This window comes from Dermacentor variabilis, chromosome 11, assembly GCF_050947875.1.
Source record: "Dermacentor variabilis isolate Ectoservices chromosome 11, ASM5094787v1, whole genome shotgun sequence".
Lineage (NCBI taxonomy): Eukaryota > Metazoa > Arthropoda > Arachnida > Ixodida > Ixodidae > Dermacentor > Dermacentor variabilis.
In genome coordinates this window covers 9,857,343-9,883,279 of record NC_134578.1, presented here as the reverse complement: position 1 = coordinate 9,883,279, position 25,937 = coordinate 9,857,343, and the positions used below count along the sequence as shown (strand labels likewise).

General features: G+C 45.3%; 1 protein-coding gene across 4 annotated transcripts in view; it reads right to left on the bottom strand.

Moving 5' to 3' along the window:
* Window positions 1-6,667: 6,667 nt before the first annotated feature.
* The window catches only part of LOC142564956 (venom metalloproteinase antarease-like TserMP_B), a 32,358-nt gene continuing 13,088 nt past the window's right edge, over window positions 6,668-25,937 (bottom strand). For 3 of the 4 annotated variants that reach the window (XM_075676171.1, XM_075676170.1, XM_075676173.1), the window contains 5 exons: window positions 19,333-19,441; window positions 17,781-17,921; window positions 11,919-12,075; window positions 9,795-9,917; window positions 6,668-6,814 (listed from right to left, as the gene is read on the bottom strand). In XM_075676171.1, the coding sequence (XP_075532286.1) occupies window positions 6,782-6,814; window positions 9,795-9,917; window positions 11,919-12,075; window positions 17,781-17,921; window positions 19,333-19,441 (563 nt within the window). In that variant the 3' untranslated portion in view covers window positions 6,668-6,781. The remainder of the gene's footprint in view (window positions 6,815-9,794; window positions 9,918-11,918; window positions 12,076-17,780; window positions 17,922-19,332; window positions 19,442-25,937) is intronic. The other variant, XM_075676172.1, reaches the window with a different exon arrangement.

Genomic DNA, 25,937 nt, shown 5'->3' with positions numbered 1-25,937 from the left:
AATATACACGAACGATTCGCAGAATGCCCGAATATGTGTAGTTTATGAAGTTTATTTTAACTGTAGTCGCATTTATGTGGGAAAGACAGGACACTATATCTATGAGATTATTTGAACCTAAACGTTGGCTTGCATGCGGAAAGACCGCCTCACCTTTCGTTAAAATGTCGCGATCGCAAGTGTACTTCGAAATTTCCAAGTCTGTTTCGACAAAATAATGAAGAAGTGAGCCCTATGATCGAAGAATGGTACATCATCAATAGCCGCAACACGTGACAGAGTTAGCCCTCGATCATTTTGCACAAGAAGGAATAGTCATGCCTCAGCAGTTATCTTTCGCGAGCGCCCGCACGTGTCCACGATAGACGGGTTGGCGCTGCCTTCCCATCGGTATGCGCCAGTTAAGCTTTGTGTCTTCTCTACAACTGTGCTATTTTTGATGATTGTATTGTAATAATATATGGGGTTTTACGTGCCAAAACCACTTTCTGATTATGAGGCACGCCGTAGTGGAGGACTCCGGAAATTTAGACCACCTGGGGTTCTTTAACGTGCACCTAAATCTAAGTACACGGGTGTTTTCGCATTTCGCCCCCATCGAAATGCGGCCGCCGTGGCCGGGATTCGATCCCGCGACCTCGTGCTCAGCAGCCTAACACCATAGCCACTGAGCAACCACGGCGGGTCATGATGATTGTATTGTGCCTAGTGTTACACTGACGAACATAGGGAACAAGACGCGGACGTACGTGGCGCAAACTATGCCAACTACCAACCAACAGATGCACGCTCCGTCTGCTAAGCTGCATGCTTTTTAAATCTATTATAAACTAGACAATTACCAGACCTGCAGCTTTATCGCGATTCCTTCTAATAGATACAATTGAAGCAATAAAAGGATAACGTACAGCTTTAAAGATATGGTTGATCCCTGATTCATAGGATTCGTTAGAACATGATAGTGAAACAAGTCTTCACTGAAGCTGTTACATACTTGTTTCGTGAACTCGCGGTCCGCTGCAGCGAAAGGCGCAAGATTGGCGGGTCGGTGACCACGTTGCAGGCTAGCTAGGCGCGGGAAGGCCTGCTGCCGAGTCGCTTCGACGGAGGTACGAGCATTTTGGTCCGACCCCGTGGTGTCTCGGGCAGCCAGTTGAGTTGTGATGGGCTCAGCTTCAAGAATGCGAGTGGTAGAGTTCGCAGCGTGCGCCGGGAACGCATGAAGGCGTCCTGCTTGACGCTGGCGTGTCTCACGCTGGACCAAAGCGAGAATCGCTCCTCGACGTCGTTGCCTTTCTGCGCCACTTAGCGCAGCAGTTTCCTTAGTTGGTGCCATTGCAAGCGAAGCAGTAGGCGGCGTGTGAGAACTGCTGATGTTTCTTGAAGCTGCACTCCGTGTAGGCGACGAGGCGTCACAGGCCAATCGGGTGCGAAAGACAAAGCGTGTCCGGAAACTGCGTCGTGACATAAGCAGAAGGCCTACGCGGCCTACACCAGGCTACACCGCGTTGAAGCTTCCGCTGTGCTGAGACTATACCAAAGCGCTAACTGTCGACGGTCGTTAGCGTCATTATGCAGTACTTCGCTTCACCGCTCCTAGATAGCGGCGCCATGTCATCGAGAGAAAGCATACTTTACTTGTTGTCTAGAGAGAGGGAAAGAGCGGAGTAAACTTTATTGGAGGCGTAAATTAGTAGTTGAGACCCTGACAGAGGAGCTAGTGTGGAGGCCATGTGGCCGCGACGCGGGCTAACCGCGTCGCGGCCACATTCCCTATTCTTGCAAACGTGCGCAGTTGTATTGTAAGCATTTACTCTTGCGATTTTCTTTCTTTAATTTTCATTCTAAAGGGTTTTATTGCATGTGCCTTCACAGCGGTTGAATTGTACTAAGCAACCCCCCCTCTCTCCCCCCATCCGCTGCATAGGTTCCTGCCACAATGCTTACCTAATCTTGCGCTTTTAACTTTGCCTTCGCTTAATGTGAACACGTCATGCGTGCATATGCGAAGAAAGATGCGCTCTCTATCAAATGTGCGGGAAAACGCGCCCAGTGACCGGTAAACTGGCATCAAAAAACCGTGATACCTGGTTAGCAAGGCGACAAGGTCAGCAGTGCCGCACTCAGCCTTCTTGTTTACGCATATTATCCAAACCCTTTTATTGTTTCTTCGTCATACGAGTTACCGTCTCGATATAACACAGCGTATGATTATTTCTAGTAAATGTGAAAAAGAAAGAGCTCATTAGCGCCTTAACCAGAAAAAAACGCTATTTGAACGAGTCTCACATTCACCGGAAACGTTACCGCGTCTTTTTCTACGCCGCCAAGCACTAGCGTAAACTTCAGGAAGGTTGCGTCGGCAAATTGTAGGTTTGTCTGGAAACAAACAATGTCCATGTATTCTGCACAAAACAAATTTCATGAAGAGATGAGCAATACGAAGCAAGTAATAACAGTTAGGGCACGAAGATTCTATCTTCGAAACTGAATATACATGTGCTGTCGTTGTAGACTGACAAACCCTACTGTAAGCATTGCAGTAACAGTGAAGACACAAACGCCATCAATAATGTGAGTTAAAAAAACGTCTTTCTAAGCTTCAGTACAGCGTTGTTTGCACTTAATGCCTGTACGTCAACCTCTATAAAAGATAATCTCATATTGGAGCAGTCACTGCAACATAACGCTTTCTTTCAACTCGCACCGACTTTCGCTCGTTCCCGCATCTCTTTCCTTGCAGCACCAATCCGTGTAACTGATATACACGCCGAAGACCAAAGGTAAAAATTAGCCTAAGTCAATCCGATTATCTTAGATTCGCTGCTGAACCCCATATTGACAAGTGTCTTCTTTAGCGCTTCCTTGAAGAGGCTAAAAGCTTGCGAGAAAGAGCGGCAAGTGATCATTTCAACGGTAACTTGAAGAGTATGCGGCGACATAGTTACTAGAACTAACAAGACAAACATAAGAAAAGGTGGGACAGGACCGGGCGCTAGACTTCAACTGATAGCTTTATTTTAAAAAAAACATGCAAGAAACGACCCTATGCTCACATAAATGCGAAGACGGACGCATAAACGAATGTGCCACGTAGGAGAAAACCAAATGCGCGACGAAGCCGATAGACACTCACAGCAAGCCATTACAAAGCATTGATCAGGTTCTCCTTATGGTACAACGCCTCAATGAGTGCAGTGACTGAGCGCTTACACATTCATCAGCAGCTTTTGAAATCTAATACGCCTTAAATATTTCCCTATTTAACTGCCCGGCGAACCCTCTGAGCACTTGCGTATTAGGAAAACACGGGGAGAATTTTCGTTTGCATCTACTGCAGTGGTCAGCCAAGTGACCAGCGCCTGCAACAGCGTTAGCAGCATTCCGGTGCTTCCTAAGCCGTTCATTGAGGCCGCTGCATGTTAGTCCAATATAGCACTTTATGCAGGGAAGGGGAATTTTGTACACCACCCCCATATTGCAGTCAACAAAGCGGGTGATAGGGTCTTTAGTGCATGTGCCTTGACTCCCGGCGTTGCTTACCAGCCTGCACATTCTTGCGAGCTTGAGTGGGGCTGAAAAAACAACACTCACATCGCACTTGTTCGCCACCTTTATTAGGTGGTGAGACACTCCATGTACGTATGGTACAGCCCTCCCCCCCCCCCCCTGGGCTGCGTGCGTTATTGCCCCGACTGGCTGCCCAGGTCAGCTTTTACCTCTCTCTGTGACTGACACCAAGGTGTCATCGGGATAGTCGGTGCTATACGTAAACGGCTCTCTTTCTGCTGAACGCCGCAGGAAACCTGGTGCACACGAGATTTAACCAGAGCAGCGTTCAGGCAGTCAGTAGCTATACCTATTTTTGCTAACTAGGAGTGAGCCGAACGGTAGTCAAGCAAGGGCTTCTTGCTCCTAGGAGAGCAGATCCAATATATGGATCTATCATTTATAGCGATACAGCTATCTAGAAGTTGTAGGCGACCACCTACTGGCAACTCACGTGTGATCTTGAGACCTACTCCGCACTTTTCAAAAGCACCCGGCACGTTTTTAACAGCTTAGCTACTCCCCTCAGGCTTCACTCCTTTCAGCACAACAAGAAAGTCATCGGCATACCTAAAAATCTTAGCTACAAAAGTTTTGTCAAGTAATAATAAAATACGAATGTTCACAACAGACAAAAACAAATCACTTAAAGGAGGCGCTATGCCCGATCCGATGCAGACACCATCTTATTGGACAAAAGTGTCCTGGTCAAAAACAACAGAGCTATAAGAGAGATAAAATCTTAGCATCTCAAGGAAATTGTCAACAGAAAGGCCAGGGGAATTTTGAAAGTCAACTGGACCAGACTCTTCGGTATGCTCCCTGACGTAAATTAAAAGCTCAGCTTGGGGGCGGAAGTAAAAAAGTTCTTCCACGTCAATAGAGAAGGTTGAACAACGATTCGACGTTGTTTTCATGCGCCGAATGGTTGTTAACCAGCTCATTAGAGTTACGCAACACGAACGGGTCATTGACATGCGAACTTTCAAGGTGTTTCTAAAGAAATTTTGACATTTTCCCTTGCCAAGACTCTCTTTCAGTTACAATTACCCTTATAGAAACGTCTACTTTATGCACCTTAGCGGAAAAGAACGTTGACAGGTGCCTTTCTTCGTGGCTAGCATACGCTTCCTGGGGCCATCAAGATGCAAATCCTGGCATAGTGCCAAGGCCCTCTTTTTGACCCTCGTCGCGACATTAGGCAAATGTATAAAGTTCTTACTGACAGCAGCACGTGCCTTTTCAAAAAAAACAATTTTGCGACAAGACAACCAAACCCCCCTCTTTATGAGACTCCAACAAAGAAAGGTTATTATCCTTTAAAATGTAAAGGACAAATTTTCATGTGGACAATTTCATGCGGAAAAAGTCAACCAAAATATGTAGAAATACCATGAGAACACTGTTCACGAAAAATAACGAAAAGAAAAGAAAATAGCTGCACCGATCTCGCCACAGACCCATCACCGGCCACATCACTTAGAGCGTCAAATTCAGGAAAGCAATATCTCGCTTTCACTTTCTCCACCAGTAACCTACCTTACTTCCCGCGAAGAAATCAAATTGAAAGAATTCGTAAGCATGCTACAGAACTACCTTAGTGATTCTTTTTTTTTTTCGTTCATCTTAAGATGTCGCGGTTGCGTATGACTGCTGTATGATTGTTGTAACTGATGTATGAAAGCGTCAAATACTACTCCGAACAGAAAAAAAAACTGACCCCTGCAACAATGACTTGCACTTTATTATGTTTTTTGGGCGTGTTGGATTTGATACAGTTCTCATACTTCCCCATTTTTATTTCGAACCAGCTGTTTCAAATATCGCGGCTTACTTTCAATCCTTAGCGATGGACCAATGGCGACAGGCCGCTTTACGGAGAGTTGTTACAGAGAACCCTGAAAACTTTGTACGCCCAGCGTGCAAGCGCTACACTTGGGAGTAATATAGGAACGCCCTGTAGCTCAAGGCCACCTTGCTTCCTCTTGGCATATGCGGCAGCTGTCTGCAAACACTTAACCCGCATGAACCGCGTGAACTTCTGAGTTGCATTTAGAATGTCCATCGAAGAGGCGTTTCGAGATGCGGTGGCTGTCTTTACCGTGGACACGGAGGGCCGTCGCCTAAATACGAACCACGGTCATAGAGCTGAATGTGCCCGCCTAAGGCATTTCGAGAATAGCAGTGCTCGAGGAGCCCTTAAAGTGCGCTGTGTGTCTGTGGCCTACAGAAGACTTTGCCTTGTTCCGCTGCGCTACAGTAGAGCCACAATAAATGATGCAAGATGTAAACGAGGAAAACCTAAGCCTAACACTTTAAAGAATAATGCGTAGGAAATTAAAGTATACTAATAAACAGCCCGTTAACAAAAACAAGCGTTCGCGACCTGTAGCCGGCCTCTTGGAGCAGTGAGGGGTATGTTTATTTAAGCTAAAATCTAATCGATGACCTTTGCAATTGAATGACTATGTGAGTGAAATCTTCCGGCAGATAAATGGTTCGCATTGCATTGTACATTTGTTGTTTTCGTACATCATATCGAGCAGTGGCACAATAAGGGGTCCATATGTTATGTAACTCTGGGGTGCTACGTGCCAAAACCGCGATTTTATCATGAGGCACGCCGCAGTGGCGCACTCCGGACTAATTTGGCTACGAGGGGATCTTTAAGGTGCCCCCAATGCATGGGACGCGGGTGCTTTTGCATTTCGCTCTCATCGAAACGCAGCTGCTGCGGCCGGGATTTTGGGTCGATGTGACATGCCCTGCATCCTAAAATATCGTAGCATGAATGTAATGGACCTCGTGCCTCGAGAAAGTAGCGATGGCAGTGGAAAGCATGATGTCATTTACCGTATAAACCGGTCCAAAGGTTTGCCCAGAATGTTGTTCTACACCTGATTTTTACTTGGCCAGACGATGATTCACAATGTGCTAAAGACGGCCATATAAAGCAAGGAATGACGTAAGCTGTCTTTCTTTATCAGGAACAAATCTCGACTTATATTACGGTTTATACTGTATTGTACACGTAAGACTGCCTTTACTGCCTAGACTCAACAAACTTTTTCAACATAACGCAAAGAGAACACAGACGAAGAAAGAGCCCACTTGTTGTGTTAACCAGAACGGCTCTTTATTTGTTTATATCGCTTGAATCGACTCTCTTTTCACCACAAACTGCAATTGGAAATGTTTTTAGCGACGTACATTATTTTATGTCTGACCGCCATCAACTTTCTATACAAATGCTGTCCTTGCATTTCTGGAAGAAAAAAGAAAACATGAAAAAAGAATTAGGATCAAGATAGAAGTATATCCTGAGCGCACGATTTTTCTGAGCGTTGGCCTTTCGAAAATCGAGCTCTTACTCGTCGGTTTCATCATAATCTTTTCGGTTCATCCTCCAGAAATTATAGTAATATTATTGAATATGTTTAACTTTTACCGGTGAAAAACGTATACTCTCCGGTTTGATCGCAGTTAATAAAGCCGATGTCGGGATGAAGCAAAGTCACTAACATGACGTTGCGATAGCGAGTGTGAATGTAGTAGCTGAAACAAGCGTAAAAACAATCGTAAACAATCAATGATTGAACTAGAGAAGGCGCATTAGTCGTTTCCAAGATGGAGCCTCCCAATGCGCGATCTGTTGCGGCTGTACCATGCTGACCTCATCATGTACCATGATGAGGTCAGCGAAGTGCATGCGCCAAGGTAATCTGACAAACGCAGAGGGATAAAAATGGAAGGAGGAAGATGGAGAGAACACCACCTCAGAACCCATGCGCTAGTTTATTAAAGAAGACGAATGTACTTTTAGTTTTTACTGAAAATGATCTTGTGTAGAAGTAGTGGACCAGAAACTTCCATACTTCTAGAGAATAAAACTGTCTGTACGCCATAGTAGCTAGAGATAAACGTCATCACTTTGAAAATAGCGACAGTGAAACAAGGCTCAGGAAGAAAAATCAAAGAAAGAAAAGATTACAGAAGGAACAGTGTTGAGTAAAGAACACCTGTAGTTGAGGAAAAGTTGGGAGCGCCCGTTTTGCCGCTGTATACTAAGGCTGAGGGAAAGGGCATAAAAAGACGGAAATTGGGAGACAGTGGTCACTGCATCGACTTAAAAGGGTGCCGACAGCAAGACAACAAATGATTTCTCAGGCCGGTCGAGTTCAAAAACTTTAGCAGCGCGCAGATTCCTACTTCATGCCAGCGACGGTTAGCTGCCGTGGTTTCAACAATCTCATTTATGAAAACCTTAGGGAGACCAGCTAGTACAACAATAACGCTGTCGTCCACAAGATTCGCATATTGCTCCATCAACCATTCCGATACCAAAACGCATTTGCAAACGCCAGCTAAGTACAGTGATATCTCATCACAGCTATGGAAGCTAACAGACAGCGAACAAAAGCACGATAGGTGGCGAAACGTCTCTAGATGTTCGCTGCGCGTCGTTTACAATGAAGTGACCTGAATAACGAAGGATTTCGGACGCGCCAAGCACTTCGTCATACAGGCTCTTGACTGTATTACACCTTTAAGACACAAGACAGGCGCTGAGGGACTATAAAAGAGAAAAATATGAACAGTCCTGCGTTCTCTGTACGCACATAGTAGTTTTCCAAAAATGTACCAACTCTCCACGCTTTCCATTCTTCTCCTGAAAGTTCCTGTAGTGCGGGAAAGCAAACTAATTTTTCTTCCTTTGCCTGGCCAGCCTTGTGAAACGTCCGGGTGCGGGTGCCTGGGGCAGGCGAGGTAGCCTTGTCAGCGAAGTCGTTACCGACAGAGCAGTCACCAAAAAAGTTATGTTTACCAAAGAAGTTGCCAAACCTTTATACTTACATGATGCAACCGGTAAAAACAAATCAGACTGGAGATATGTGGAAAAAAGATAAAGGGGGGAGGGGGCGTGCAAATTAAAGGTAGGGAGCATTACCGAGATTTACCTGAACCGATTAATCACTCTATGAACACTGGACTACGAAAGGAACAGAGAGGAAGGCAGGGCACCAGGCATTATACAAATACGTCGGCGTCACCCTTGTGCAGGGCGCGGGTACGGCTACACCTAACTGCACATGCTATATAATCATGCGCGAATCGGCATGCTCAGCGATGCCTCACAGTCGGTCATTCAAGCACTGCTGCAGGGCTATTGTGCCTTTCTGTAGGTTGGACGCGTAATGCCGTGATCCAAGGATATTTGTCACCGAGAAAGATAGTCTTCCATCCTGCGGGATTTACGGTGTGGGCACTCTTGGAGCAAGAGAGAGAGAGAGAAGGATATAAGGAAGGCGGGGATGTTAACCAGTGAAGAGTCTTGTTTCCTACCCTACGCTGGGGGAAGGGAGAAGGGGAAGAGAGAGAGTGTAGGGACGTGCTCAGACAATCATCGAGTCAAAGACGCTCGTGCAAAGTTAACTTACAACCGTCGGACAGTGAAGATTGAAAAGGAGTACACGAACGTTTCCTTCTGTTTCTGTTTTAGACGCCCAGCTCTTCAAACCAATAATTTTTACCAACTCACTCGGCTTTGTGTCGTTCATAGAACGAAGGAAGTGGTGGCAGCTGCTTTTTGCGATAGCAAGCGCTTCTCACACATTCAACCCCATTTTCTATAACCTATAAAGCAAAAAATCTTTGCCCACTTCTCCGAGATTTGCCGTGTCGTCGCCGTCAGTCTCACCGAGTGAATAATCTCAATTAAAGAATATATATACTACCTCCCCGAGAGTGAGTTTCCAACCCTGATCAGCGAGTACGTGTAGCACTCTAATGCATGGGATCTGTATGATTTATGTATCCGTAACCGAGAAGGTTACCTCCACGTGAACACAATAACAGCAAGTTTACACTACCGCGTTATGTAAAAAAATCTCATGAATGTTGTAAACATGGCACCAGCAGTTCCATCCCCAAAAATAATTTTCCTGCACTTCCGTTGTTTTTAGACTGGATGTCTCATGCGGCTGACGTTCGTGTAGATGATGAATCAAGGAGGTTTGCAGGATTAGATTGGCTGAGGTCGATGCAAAAAGAGGTATGATTTATGAAAACTGAGAGATGCCGTTATCTTTCAGTAGGCTAAATAAACTATGATCATTGTCATATTGATAGGTGTGGTTAAAATTAGCAGCAGCGGATATTGAGTTTTCCCAGTGAACTAGATGCTACGTGGCCCATGGTTCATGAAAGTTCGGGCCTAAAAAAATGAAATACCAATGGGTTGTTACCATTTTTGAATTAGATTTGTTGCAAGGGGTTCCATCGAGTGCCTCTGTGAGCGCGTAATATGACAGTCCTCCTTCAGATTTCAAACGGCACCGCCACTGGCATTGAAGCAGGTCAGACTCCCGCTGTAGTGAAAGAGACAACACTTTTAGCTCGAAGGGGAAATGTAGATGTGTTCAATGCAACGGACGTTTGGGAAGATGCTTTAAAAATCTGCATCCAATGAAGTATACGTTATCGCGACGCGCTAGACTTTGTACATCCTTCGAGGTCTGCATGCGAAAACGATGCCTTTAATGAACACGTGTTTGCTAGATTGTTCGGTAAAACGAACGGGCCCCGATTGTCACGAAGGCCGCATTGAAACCGCCGTTTGACAGACGTCGCCTGACCTACCGCGACTGGCGACGGAGGAGCGACTCGAGGCGACCGATGTGTCGCACCGCCAAATACCGCGCCGCCTGTCTTGTCTCCGCACTGAAATGTCTCGCGACAGCATTCGCGCCATTCGCGTCGGCTCGGATTGCCGCAGCTGCCATGCGCCACTAAAGTGCAGGCGTATAACGACATCCAGCCCCTGCGCCGCTGATCGGTTCGGCATTCTTGCGACTCCAGTTGCGGAGCTGAAAAATTCTGAAGGCCCAATCCACTCTGTGAAGGTGGATTACCAGCGAAGCTATTACCATCCGCTTAACCTTAACGTACATCATATTCGCGTTGCTCCTCGAGAGTTCTTACTTTGCGTGGCCTACCCACAGTTCATATTCACAGCGTGCATACGTTACATACGATGTGTGGTTTTATACGTAAACCGAGACATACGTATTCAGATGCACCTCGCATTAACGCCCACTGGCTTCTACGCAGGAACCTTATAGCAGCGCCAACTTATTGTTTGGCGACTCTTGCCGCGATCTATCACGCTTAGCGACACCATGCCGCCCGTGTGCGCGTACGCTACATGTGTTTTTTGCGCTAAATCGTCGATTTCTAGAAAGCCGAGTTTTCTGAGGACCGCCACGAAAGAATCGCCCGTCGGTAGAGGTAAACAGCTTCGCTGTAAAATATAATCGCGAGCCTCTGACCCGCAACGGTCACGTTTCGACTAAAGCGACCATTTGCGACCGTCGCATAGCGAACAACTTGGTCGCTCGACCTGCGCCGTTAGTTGGTGTGTATGCCGCCTAAGGATGGCCCACTCTCTTGGATAGTCTGGTGAAACCATAAATCCTAACGCGGAGAGAGTACCTATTGTTGTGGTATATACATGCCCATCGCAACTATCGAATACCTATCGTAGTATCGTAGTGTCTTCCCGGTAACTATCATTATCATGCCGTCGTGAAAGCGATATAGCATCATATGTGTGAATAAAGAAGAAAAGTTTAGGCTTATTTCAGCGGCAGCAGGCAAAGACAAGCAGGAGACGTAGGCACCGCGGTGCGCTCCCGATTCATTGTCATGAGTGCGAGCATCTACACCGAAGGAGCTTGCATCGACGTATCCCGACAGTCAGTAAATCCGCAAAATATTAATACCTTCGGCGACTCCGCATTTGGCCTCAGTTACTAGAATACTTGGCTTGGTTGTTTGAGAGTATATCTGCGCCAAAAAAAAAGGTGCCTTGTTGATTTCGTTCTCAGAATTCCGTATTGAATTTCAATAATAATAATATCTCCAAATTTGCTAACCTTTTATAGATCGTCCTTTGTCCCCAACAAGATCACTCCCCTTATAAATATTCTGTCTTAATATTATTTGTATGAGTTGCAGTTTTCTTTGTCTTACTTCCCCATTTAAGTTCCTTTTTTTTTTTTTCAATCTCCCTCAAACAGCCGCTTTCTTGCCGCATCACCAGTAGTGCGTATATTTCACGTTTGAAGGAGGAAACAGAATTTATGGTTCTACAGAGTTAAGAACCTTATAGATACTCCCTTACTTCATGTAGAAAACCAGAAGGTGAAAATACCTGGGCCTTCTATCGCAAAAAGGCAATCAAGCATACATTAATAAGAAAACTCAAATAATTTGTAATATAAAGAAAACGTGAGTAACGCTCTGTTTACACACATCGAACATTTATCCTAGACGGTAGAAATTTGTCAACGGCAATTAAATCGTCTTACCTCATCATAGGAGGCCTTCGGGTACGTAGGGAAATACTTCTTGCAGTACTGCGTCCCATTCGTGATGTCTCCAGGCAGTTTCACTGCTTTGTCAGGCAGGTTGGCGACTTGCGGATTCGGATTCGTGTTTTTCAAGAGACACGCAGAGCTTGATAATCTGAGCGTAGTTAGTTAGCAGGTTAGATCAAATGAATTGCCGCGAAAACAACCAAGTACAAGTCATAAGGAGCCACCACATCATTTGAAGCGAATATATATGTCTATACAACGATATATAAATATATATCGAAATAATATTTACCATAACTTGCGCTTACTGAAAAGGCCCTGAAGAATTTTCTCCCCAAGTAAATATATTAATCTTCAAGTACAGTATGAGAGACTGTAGGACTCAGTGTTTTCTGTTTAAACTGAAACAAATATTTTATATGGCATGCTGTCTTCTTTGGCGGAAGTCGGTTTCAACAGAAATTAATCTGTGAAACACAAATTCACCAGAGCAATTTACCACGTCCATCACGGATCGCACTGGCAAGACTGCGTGCAGTTCGATGCAGGCAGCCTCGTGTCAGGTTGTCGCCCAAGTTATGAAATATTTAAGGTGGTTAAGGCGCACACGGCGCAATATAAACCAGATTCTGAGGTTCTGCTTAAGCATGGTTTAATGAAAACAGCAGTATTAGACGAGACGAAATAAGAGGCAAACAGATGGCGCTGACCAGTGCTTTTAATTCAAACGTCTTGTATTTCAATTTTGCACAGAGAACAAGGTCAACGATGTGAGACAGCTACAAAAAGAAAACAGTACAAACAGAAAGACATCTTGCACCACTTTCATCGCGCATACATTCAAGGCAGAACTGCTGACACAGTTACCTTTGAAGCGCTCATCCTCAAATTTCATTTCATTTCATTTCATTTTATTACCTTAAATGATTTTAATGTGGCTCTCGTTTTCTTGTCTCGGTACTTGAAGAGCATTTGACACTGGGAAAACACAAGGTTACATTGCACTGCCGACAGTGCAAGGCGCAAGATCGTGTGATCATGAGCTAACTATCATCATCATCATCATCAGCCTAGTTACGCCCACTGCAGGGCAAAGGCCTCTCCCATACTTCTCCAACTACCCCGGTCATGTACTAATTGTGGCCATGTTGTCCCTGCAAACATCTTAATTTCATCCGCCCACCTAACTTTCTGCCGCCCCCTGCTACGCTTCCCTTCCCTTGGAATCCAGTCCGTAACCCTTAATGACCATCGGTTATCTTCCCTCCTCATTACATGTCCTGCCCATGCCCATTTCTTTTTCTTGATTTCAACTAAGATGTCATTTACCCGCGTTTGTTGCCTCACCCAATCTGCTCTTTTCTTATCCCTTAACGTTACACCCCTCATTCTTCTTTCCATAGCTCGTTGCGTCGTCCTCAATTTCAGCAGAACCCTTTTCGTAAGCCTCCAGGTTTCTGCCCCATATGTGAGTACTGGTAACACACAGCTGTTATACACTTTCCTTTTGAGGGATAGTGGCAACCTGCTGTTCATGATTTGAGAATGCCTGCCAAACGCACCCCAGCCCATTCTTATTTTTCTGGTTATTTCAGTCTCATGATCCGGATCCGTGGTCACTACCTGCCCTAAGTAGATGTATTCCCTTACCACTTCCAGTGCTTCGCTACCTATCGTAAACTGCTGTTCTCTTCCGAGACTGTTAAACAATACTTTAGTTTTCTGCAAATTAATTTTCAGACCCACCCTTCTGCTTTGCCTCTCCAGGTCAGTGAGCATGCATTGCAATTGGTCTCCTGAGTTACTAAGCAAGGCAATATCATCAGCGAATCGCAAGTTGCTAAGGTATTCTCCATCAACTTTTATCCCCAATTCTTCCCACTCCAGGCCTCTGAATACCTCCTGTAAACATGCTGTGAATAGCATTGGAGATATCGTATCTCCCTGTCTGACGCCTTTCTTTATAGGGATTTTGTTACTTTCTTTGTGGAGGACTACGGTGGCTGTGGAGCCGCTATGGATATCTTCCAGTATTTTTACATATGGCTCATCTACACCCTGATTCCGTAATGCCTCCATGACTGCTGAGGTTTCGACTGAATCAAACGCTTTCTCGTAATCAATGAAAGCTATATATAAGGGTTGGTTATATTCTGCACATTTCTCTATCACTTGATTGACAGTGTGAATATGGTCTATTGTTGAGTAGCCTTTACGGAATCCGGCCTGGTCCTTTGGTTAACAGAAGTCTAAGGTGTTCCTGATTCTATTTGCGATTACCTTAGTAAATACTTTGTAGGCAACGGACAGTAAGCTGATCGGTCTATAATTTTTCAAGTCTTTGGCGTCCCCTTTCTTATGGATTAGGATTATGTTAGCGTTCTTCCAAGATTCCGGTACGCTCGAGGTTATGAGGCATTGCGTATACAGGGTGGCCAGTTTCTCTAGAACAATCTGACCACCATCCTTCAAGAAATCTGCTGTTACCTGATCCTCCCCAGCTGCCTTTCCCCTTTGCATAGCTCCTAAGGCTTTCTTTACTTCTTCTGGCGTTACCTGTGGGATTTCGAATTCCTCTAGGCTATTCTCTCTTCCACTATCGTCGTGGGTACCACTGGTACTGTATAAATCTCTATAGAACTCCTCAGCCACTTGAACTATCTCATCCATATTGGTAACGATATTGCCGGCTTTGTCTCTTAACGCACACGTCTGATTCTTGCCTATTCCTAGTTTCTTCTTCACTGTTTTTAGGCTTCCTCCGTTCCTGAGAGCCTGTTCAATTCTATCCATATTATAGTTTCTGATGTCCGCTGTCTTACGCTTGTTGATTAACTTGGAAAGTTCTGCCAGTTCTATTCTAGCTGTAGGGTTAGAGGCTTTCATACATTGGCGTTTCTTGATCAGATCTTTCGTCTCCTGCGATAGCTTACTGGTTTCCTGTATAACGGCGTTACCACCGACTTCTATTGCGCACTCCTTAATGATGCCCATGAGATTGTCGTGCATTGCTGCAACACTAAGGTCCTCTTCCTGAGTTAAAGCCGAGTACCTGTTCTGTAGCTTGATCCGGAATTCCTCTCGTTTCCCTCTTACCGCTAACTCATTGATTGGCTTCTTGTGTACCAGTTTCTTCCGTTCCCTCCTCAAGTCTAGGCTAATTCGTGTTCTTACCATTCTATGGTCACTGCAGCGTACCTTGCCGAGCACGTCTACATCTTGTATGATGCCAGGGTTCGCGCAGAGTATGAAGTCGATTTCATTTCTAGTCTCACCATTCGGGCTCCTCCACGTCCACTTTCGACTAACCCGCTTGCGGAAAAAGGTGTTCATTATCCGCATATTATTCTGTTCTGCAAACTCTACTAATAATTCTCCTCTGCTATTCCTAGAGCCTATGCCATATTCCCCCACTGACTTGTCTCCACCCTGCTTCTTGCCTACCCTGGCATTGAAGTCGCCCATCAGTATAGTGTATTTTGTTTTGACTTTACCCATCGCCGATTCCACGTCTTCATAAAAGCTTTCGACTTCCTGGTCATCATGACTGCATGTAGGGGCATAGACTTGTACCACCTTCAATTTGTACCTCTTATTAAGCTTCACAACAAGACCTGCCACCCTCTCGTTAATGCTATAGAATTGCTGTATGTTACCAGCTATTTCCTTATTAATCAGGAATCCGACTCCTAGTTCTCGTCTCTCTGCTAAGCCCCGGTAACACAGTACATGCCCGCTTTTTAGCACTGTATATGCTTCTTTTGTCCTCCTAACCTCACTGAGCCCTATTATATCCCATTTACTACCCTCTAATTCCTCCAATAACACTGCTAGACTCGCCTCGCTAGATAGCGTTCTAACGTTAAACGTTGCCAGGTTCAGATTCCAATGGCGGCCTGTCCGGAGCCAGGTATTCTTAGCACCCTCTGCAGCGTCACAGATCTGACCGCCGCCGTGGTCAGTTGCTTCGCGGCTGCTGGGGACTGAGGGCCGGGGTTTTATTGTTGTATTCATATAGGAGGTTGTGGCCCAGTACTGCACCAGGGTGGCCAATCCTGCTCTGGTGAGAGAGTGCGTTACCGGTTCTGGTCACCGGGATCAGGCCGCACTCCAGGCCTGTTTGTGCAATTTTCTCAACACACGTTTTTTTTTGTATTTTCCGATGGAGAATTGCGCTGCACCGGGATTTGGATCCCGGTCCTTTTGCACTGGAGACGGATACTCTACCGTCCCCGCAGGAGTTAATAAAAATTGGAAAATGGGGTTTTGCGTGACAAAACCACTTTCTGATTATGCACGCCTTAGTGGAGGACTCCGAAAATTTCGACCACCTGGGGTTCTTTAACGTGCACCAAATTCTAAGTACACGGGTGTTTTCGCATTTCGCCCCCATCGAAATGCGGCCGCCGTGGCCGGGGTCCGATCCCGCGACCTCGTGCTCAGCAGTCTAACACCATGACCACTGAGCAACCACGGCGGGTCCCGCAGGAGTTGAGTCGGGGGCTAACTATACCTTGCAGTCAATTCTTGCTTCTGAATTCCCCTTTTCTTTTTACTATTTTTATGGTTAATTCTTCTTTTTTTGCGCAATGGCTTGCAAGATCTTATCATTCGTACATATTCCTTTGTTTCTTCTCGGAGCTACGTACCCGCATAACGTTTAAAGTAAAGTCTTATTCTGTCTCCTGTTGGCTTCTCTGATGCACTGACTTTCAATTCCTGCATCCGGCGCCGTGTGGCGTGCACACTTGCTGGAGACTGCTTTTGCAAACATTGTAATTCTGTGTATTAGATGCAGTTACAGTGCTGAAGAGCAGGATTTTCAGGTATATAACGCCTTTCGACTCCAGCAAGTCGACGAGACATTCAGCTTTAAATAGAAAGGAGGCGCAAGAAATTATTCACTGAAAAAATGCGCCGATAGTTCATCTGGGAAAATATACTCAACGAGAAAAAAAAAACGAACTTCCAGGTGGACATAAACATTAAGCGAAACCTTCCTGACCTGGAACTGCCCAAAATATGGGTAGCATTAGATGGTGGTCGGGGTGGTGCGGAATGTGTTATGCGTGGTAATGATGTGTGCGCGTGTGTGTGCGTGTGGGGGGGGGGGGGTAGGTATGCTGATGTATTATGCGTTATTTATGTATACATATGTGAGGTGTACAAGCGGAGAAGTGAACATATTTACATTGCCGAACTTATGTATTCCGCACGACGCCGGCCGGTTTTCAGGGCTATGCACATCTTCGACAGCTGTCGTTCAGGGAAGTTCCAGCGCTTAATTTGTTTGCGCGAGGCCCGACGTGACATAACCAGCGCGTTAATGCCGTCATAGGCAGCGTAGCGGGAAAGGCTGCGCTTGTATGCATAAATAACGCACGAGTGGTGCATCCCCTCGTTTTGGGCCCCCTTTAGTCACCCTCAATACTCAGTGGTCGGGTGTTTATCAGGGCGTCCCACACTGCTTGCTACCCGTTTTAGTATAGAATTTAGAATACGCCATACGTATATATATAGAAAAAAGGCGTTAAACCTAGACCAGGTTTAACGCCTCCTTTCTACGTATTGGGAACGACGAAATTGGTCGGACTCAAAAAATGATTTGGGATGGCGTGTCTATTGTTATCGCGGACAAGCTGTCGTTTGTCATTGTGCTCCGGATCGCAGCCATCGACCGCGCACACCATGGGCTGAACCTGCCCGTTCTCGCCCTGTACTGGAGAAGGGGTTTTCTGGCTTTACAAGGAGTTTTTCAACTGACAGCTCATATAATGCTACGCATTAAAAATGAAGTGCGCCGAACATTGAGAAAATAAAAACTGAAAACGCAAACGCGTAGAGATAACTTACTTCAAAAATGTTTTTATGGCGTGCTTGCTGCAGCTGGAGAACATGAAGGAGCGCGACCCTCCTGCCTGGGGGCTCATCAAGTATCCGTCCGAGGCGCTGCAATTCTTGGAGCTGGTATAACCATCATGATCAGAGCCAAGCCTGTAAAAAAGGATATTTAAAGCTAAACTCGGGCATACAGAAACGGTTTCGTTTCTCGAACATAACAGTCAAAAATTGTGCATGCTTTCTTTTTTGCATACGCAGTCGTGCGTGCATTCCAAAGCTCGTTCCACATAGGCTACACCAAGTGGAACATATTTGCAAAAAAAAATGTTCCACTATATTAAGCTAACGTGGAACGAAATTACGAGTAACAGACGGATGGTGGTGTTGATTTTTTTCCAGATAGAATGCACATTAGCAAGTGGAACATATTTGCAACAATGTTTCACTTAATAACTGGAACCTATGGGAAACGAATGTCCTCGAGCGCCGCCTATTCCTTCAAACGAGATTCTTGCCACTGTTATGTTATACTGCACATCACTCCTACAATCGTGCCGCATGTTTCACTAAGTGGAACATGCTTGCATAGATGTTCTACTTAGTGGATCTCCTGTGGAACGAGCTTATGAGCGTACTGACGTAGTGGCTCATTGTCGCTAATTAATACTTGTTATGCACGACTACGATAAGCCCGTACTAAAAAGCAGTGTCGCATTTGTGACACACACTGTCAAGTCGCCTAGTTTTCGCAACCCATGCACTACCCATTACTAAGTAATATGTCTTGCAATTGTTCTAAGGGCTTGCTCCTCTCGTCTCCTTGACTCTTGCTCAAAAACTATCTTTTTCGTTTTTGTGCTTGTCGGTTTTCCCCAAACTCGTGCAGGTAATGCTGACGCCTAGTGAGCTTGTTGTTCGTCCCTTCAAACACGGCGTCAGAATGCATTAGAATCTTTTTAAAAAATGACAGAAAAAGGATCCTGAATAGTTGGCTATAGACTTTCACTGAACTATGTCACAGGTGGCAAGGGTTTAAAACCCTTTAAGCGGCAACTCAACAGTACTACGGACCTTATAAATGCGCAACCCTAAACACTGAAAAGGTGCGCCTGCAAATTTATTTACACAGATTGTGGCTGACAGTTAAATTTGCAATAATCTCTCGGCATTATTTGTTGCTTTGCATTTCTATTGAACTTCCGATCGCCCATACCTCTTCCCGCCACCAAACATACCGACATCGCGAACTTTCTAACTGTTCTTTGGTAAAACTTGTTATTTATTTAGGTTTTGTACATTCCTTGCAAGTTGTTTATTTTGTTTTCAAATGTTGGCCTACTGGGCTTTATGATCATGTCGATTTGAAGCAAGAAAAACAATAACAAAACATTATTCATGCACCAGTTGAAGACGTACAACGTTATCCGTATAGCTCTAAACAATTATATATCTTGATGCCACAACTGTGTTGGTTTCTATTTAAAACTTTCCCGCAAAAACTAAACGCAGCAGTTTACTTATAATGGCTGTGGTTTCATTCACTGCTGGCAATATTAATACTTACAGATGTGCCATCTCGTGAGCAGCATACTGCACTCCCGTAAACAACCCGGGTTTGTCCTCTCCGACTCCAACCTTGAGATTCCTGCAGGCTTGGCCTTTGAAGGCCAGCCCTGCGCGTAGACAAGCGCCGCATTTTTCGAGCAACGTAATATGCTAAGCATGGTATTCAATTTATGAACACCGTAATTAGAAGCGCGTAACTAGCTTCGTATTCCAGCTAATTTCTCGCATTTGCGTGGCAAAAATAGAAAGCTTTCCATAGTTATTGCATACTGATTGGGTTTAAGACATGTGGCGCCGGTGAAAGCAGAACTCACATTGCAACCTCGGCTTGAAGCGTCCTGTTTACTACTTGAGCTACATATAGCGCTGGTTTCCCCCGTGTCTCTGGTATTTTGGTATGTGTACTAAACCCATATATATATATATATATATATATATATATATCCTTATAGCGTCGGCCAGCGCCCCTCGGGACCATTTCGTCGGATGTGCGGCATCATTCCAACAGCGGGCGTCACATAGCACGTGAACTTAAGAGCGCGCATGTTATCTTTCTGGCAGCTTTAAGTTACTTTTGATTTATTCAACGTTTCAGCTAAATCATTCCCTTTCCTTTCTGTGGTTTCACTGTCTTAATTTCGTTTGCTTCTTATGAAACTGTCATCTTAAAAACTAAACTCGCCTAAAATGGACTCATGTTCCACTTTTCATTATTTTACGTGATAATATATATTATTCTTAGTTTTGCTTTTCTATATTCTATTTTTTAATGTTGAAGCAAAGTTTATTCAGTTTCTCCAGTTAGCCCACTTTTAGCATCCGAATGTGCTGGACGTTTTTGCAACTAAGTGAGAACTTTGGCTATCTTGTGTTGGCTGATCATGAAACGCGCTTTGAAGAACTGCCAAAATCGAAAGAGCACACCGTATGGGAACGACGGAACATAACAGCAAGCCATTTATTGTCAGTGAATTGTTGCGCTTGCGCGGTCTGTGATCAGGAGAGCCTGTGTAAATGCCTATAGATTACAATTTCCAATACAAAAACAACCAATTCCTTATTGGCATTGAAACGTTGCCATGATATGACTTAAGATTGAGTGATAATGTACGACCGTCTAGATTACGGCGCTTTAAAAAAAGTAAACAAAAGCTTGCAAGAAAATAATGCACATCTTTTCTATGTCAAAATCGCGGATACAGCATATGAGCGGCCATCGTAAGGTTATCTGGCACCTGGGCCGCGATTTTTTTTAGCGATGCCTTTGAGGATGCTAATTTCTATTCGCACTATTGGCATTCGTCCGTGGTAAGAGCGAGGCTCGGAGCGTTATCGTTGGAACCAGATTGCCATAAGAGGTGTATAAGAGAGAGAGAGAGAAAGATAAGTCATCAGGGAAAGGTAGGGAGGTTAACCACGCTGAGTCCAGTTGGCTACCCTGCACTGGGGAAGCAGGAGGGAAAGAGTTGGGTAAGAGTGGCGTAGAATGAAGCGGAAGGCACTGCTAAAAAAAGCGGCCCACTTCTACATCACAATATTTGTACAACAACAAAACAATCACGGGGTTTTACGTGCCAAAACCACTTTCTTATTATGAGGCACGCCGTAGAGGAGGACTCCGGAAATTTCGACCACCCGGGGTTCTTTAACGTGCACCTAAATCTACGTACAGGGGTGTTTTGACATTTCGCCCCCATCGAAATGCGGCCGCCGTGGCCGGGATTCGATCCGGTGACCTCGTGCTCAGCAGCCCAACACCATAACCACTGAGCAAGCACGGCGGGTACGATATTTGTAAGTTCTAGTCTTAGGCCTCCTGAGCAAGATAGAAGGTAATGAATGAATGTTTGATGTTTTGTGGCGCAAGGGCCAAGTATGGCCAAAGAGCGCCATGTCCGTGTTAATGGGCTTGCAATGAAATCATGAGTTCGATGAAGTTGGTGTGACATGGCTGTAGAGGGGCCTTAAAAATGGTCGCGCTAAAGTGCGCAAAATCTGTATAGTAAGATTATGGCGATGACTTATGACGTGTACTATGAACATTAAGATGCATTTAAATAGAATGATACGATGCGTAAAAATATCTAAGGTTATAAGATATGCTCGAGCACTACTGCCTCCTTAGAGCCCTTGAAAAAACAAGGGCCTGGAGGCATGTGCTAGGCAAAACTGTTATCGCAGCGGCATCCTCTGGAGCGAGGATGCTCTACGAATTTCTTGGGCATATAACGTGTAGTACGACATCATTTAAGAAGCTCAGGACTGTCTTGGTGTCAAAAAGCGGTTCCTTACCAAGAAACATAACCGGGTGTAGAGGGATGTGATGTTTGTAAGCAAGCGGAAAATGTTTCTTTCTCTCCGTTTCGGCTTCCCGACACTCCAGGAGCACGTGTAGGACAGTAAGCATCTCACCGCATCTACCACAGATTGGAGGTTCACTTCCAGTAAGCAGATAATTATGGGTGCCAAATGTGTGTCCTATTCTGAGGCGACAGAATAGGACATCTGTTCGCCGAGATTTTGTTGGGGAGGGCCAAAAACCTAAGTGCGGCTTTATAACGTGCAGTTTATTATTTATCTCTGCGTCCCACATGCGTTGCCAGTGGTTTCGCAGTTTCTTTCGTATGTAAGGTTTCAGATCTGTGAGAGGCACCAAATCAGTATTATTAACAGCAGGGAGTGCAATTGACGTAGCCATCTGGTCTGCCAAGACGTTACCTTCGATTCCCCTGTGGCCGGGTACCCAGCATATGATGATTTGCTGGTTAGATAGATAAGCTTTGCACATGTCAGAATAGACCTCAGTAAGTACTGGATTTTTATGTTTGTAGGGTGACATTAAGGCCTTCACCACACTTAGGGAGTCTGTATATATTACGGTTTTTTGGAGTTTTGCTTTCTTTATATGCTTTACAGCCGACCATATAGCGTAGGCCTCTGCCGTAAAGATACTTGTTTCTGGATGTAGTACATCGCATTCCGAAAAAGAAGGACCGACGGCTGCATAGGATACTCCGGCATGTGACTTGGAAGCGTCTGTGTAGAACTCTGTGCACGAGTGTTTGTACTGAAGTTCTAGGAAATGCATTCGAATTTCTACATCTGGAGCATGCTTTGAAACTTTTAGAAAGGATACGTCACATTCTGTGACCTGCCAGTCCCAAGGAGGTAATAGCTTGGGTGGGCGCATTAAGCGGTGCTCCAGGAGTGGGACATGCATTTCATCGCTAAGCTCCTTCACACGCAGCGAGAAAGGCTGTCTTATAGACGGACGGTTGCGGAAAAGTGTAGCATACGTCATATCGGTAATGGTATTAAGACATGGGTGTTCAGGAATGGAATGCACTTTAAGGAAATAAGTAAAGCTGACGTATGATCTCTGTAAGTGGAGCGGCCACTCATTCGATTCGGCATATAGGCTTTCGATCGGGCTTGTTCTGAAAGCACCAGTGGCTAGGCGGATACCTAGATGATGGACAGGATCCAGCATCCTTAGCGCGCTCGAGGCGGCAGAGTTATACACCACGGCCCCATAATCCAATCGTGACCGTATTAGGCTCTTGTAGAGATTCATTAGACACTTTCTGTCACTACCCCACGCAGTCTTGGATAGAAGTTTTATTATGTTCATTGTTTTTAGACATTTTTCTTTGAGATATTTGATGTGTGGAATGAAAGTGAGTCTATCGTCAAGTATAATACCTAGGAATTTGTGCTCTTTGTTGATAGGAATTTGTTGTCCACACAGTTCTAAGCAAGGATCCGGGACCAGGCCTCTCTTTCGTTTAAAAAGTACACAAGAACTTTTGTGAGGATTGATTTTAAATCCGTTTTTCTCTGCCCATTTTGATACTTTGTTTAAACCATGCTGTACCTGTCTCTCGCACACTGCGAGGTTACAGGATTTAAAAGCTATTTGAATGTCGTCCACATAGATAGAGTAAAAAATGGCCGGAGGTAATGAAGCACGGAGCGTGTTCATCTTCACTATAAAGAGCGTGCAGCTAAGGACGCCTCCCTGGGGTACACCAGTTTCTTGTGTAAAAGGACGTGACAGTACATTGCCGACTTTTACACGGAATGTGCGATTGGACAAATAGCTTTCTATGAGGTTTAGGATATTACCATGAATGCCCATTTCTGACAGGTCTCTTAAGATTCCGTATCGCCACGTTGTGTCGTATGCCTTCTCCATATCGAGGAATACGGATAGGAAAAACTGTTTGTGTACAAATGCGTCACGGATGTTTGCTTCTATACGTACAAGGTGATCAGTTGTGGAGCGCCCTTCCCTGAAGCCACACTGATAAGGATCAAGTATTTTGTTCTGTTCAAGGAAATGGATGAGGCGCCGATTTATCATTTTTTCAAATACCTCACACATGCAACTTGTGAGGGCTATCGGGCGGTAGCTTGCCACTGAGGAAGGATCTTTGCCTTGTTTTAAAACAGGGACCACAATGGCTTCTTTCCATGCAGTCGGAAGGTACCCTGCGTCCCAGATAGTGTTGAAAAGTGTAAGTAGTGTAACTTGCGTGTCATTGTGTAAGTTTTTCAGCATTTCATACATGATTCTGTCAGATCCCGGTGCAGAGCTCTTGCATGCGCTCAAGGCAGCTCTGAACTCTGCAATACTAAAAGGACGGTTGTATGGTTGATTTTGACGACGTTTTCTGTTGAAAGGCTTACGTTCTTCTATTTGTTTGTATTTGAGGAAGGATTGTGAATAATTTGATGAACTTGACACGTTCTCAAAATACTCCCCAAGTGAGTCTGCCTGGTCTTGTAGTGTATCGCCCTGTGTGTTTACCAGGGGGAGTGAATGTGTTTGCCGCCCTTTAATCCTATTAACTCTGTTCCAGGCTTTGGCCTCATCCCTAAACGAGTTAATACTCGATAAAAACTTGTGCCAGCTTTCTCTTCTGGCCTGTCGGCGGGTTCGCCTGCCTTGGGACTTTATTTTTTTAAAGTTTATAAGATTCTCTGCAGTAGGAGAAGCGCGTAGCAACGCCCACGCCTTGTTCTGATTCTTGCGGGCGGTCCGACATTCGCTGTTCCACCACGGTACACGTCGTTTGCATGCCAGACCCCTCACTTCGGATATGCATTTTGATGCGGCATCTATTATGAATGATGTTAGATACTCTACAGCAGCATCAATTTCTAGAGAAGACATGTCGGCCCATGAGATGTTAGTGAGAGTTCGAAATTTCTCCCAGTCGGCTGTGTCTATCTTCCACCTAGGAGCTTGCGGAGGATATTCGTTTTCTTTAGATGTTCTTATCAGTATGGGAAAATGGTCGCTCCCGTAAGGATTCTTCGTAACTTCACATTCAAGTTCGAGCAGTATAGACGGGGAAACTATACTAAGATCTATTGAAGAAAATGTTCTGTTTGCTAGAGAGTAATATGTGGGTTCCTTTTTATTCAGCAAGCACGCACCGGAAGAAAAGAGGAACTGCTCAACAAGACGACCTCGCGCGTCTGTACGAGAGTCGCCCCACAGGGAGCTGTGCGCATTGAAATCGCCAAGAACAACATAAGGTTCTGGCAATTCGTCTATAAATGACTGAAATTCATGCTTGTTTAATTTGAAGTGTGGGGGTACATAAAGCGAGCAAATGGTGACGAGTTTATTTAAAAGAACAGCTCGAACCGCCACTGCTTCAAGGGGCGTTCGTAGCTGTAAACGTTGACAGGCTACGCTTTTTTGAATTATAATTGCAACACCGCCCGATGATGCGACAGCATCATCGCGATCTTTCCGAAAAGTAACATATTGTCGAAGAAAGTTTGTGTATTTTGATTTTAAGTGTGTTTCCTGTAAACACAGCACTTTTGGATTGTGTGTATGGATGAGTTCTTGCACATCATCAAGATTCCTAAGAAGACCTCTGACATTCCATTGAATGATTTGTGTATCCATATTTAAAGAAATATAGGTGCTGTGTTTACGGAAACGGAAGGGATGCCTTACATTACAGAGCCCTTTCGAGGCCCTGTAATAGGTGTTTTGTTCTTTCTGAAGCGTTCGAGCGAGTCTCGACGCTCCTTAGGCGTTTGGTGCGCCTTGGGGACAGGTGTAGTGTCCATTGCCTCCTGTGAGACGCCGGACAGGCGCTCTTGCGAGCGAGAGGTTTTCAGAGGGAGTCCCGCCTTGGAGGGCAAGACCCCTGCGCCCACCAGCCCGGAGGTCGATGGCGCTCCCTGAGGGATTTGGCTGCACTGGCCGTTGCCAGCGCTGGAGGGGGCCTCGGAAGTTGGGGCAGCCTCGGCTGCGCCCACCTTCGGGGTCGATGGCTCCGTCTGCTCGGTTGGCGGAGCAGCGCTAGCTGCAACCACCGTGGGGGCAGATGGCGTAACTGCCGACTCACTGACTGTGGGTCGGACAGCCGCCGGAGGCCGTTGTGACGCTGCCCCCTGACGCGCCACATCGGCAAAGGTTTTCCTGGGCAGGTACGATACCCGCCTGCGTGCCTCCTTGAAACTTATATTTTCCTTTACTTTTATTGTTACAATTTCCTTTTCTTTTTTCCACGATGGGCACGACCGCGAGTACGCGGCGTGCTCCCCATCACAGTTTACACAGTGGAGAGTGTTCGC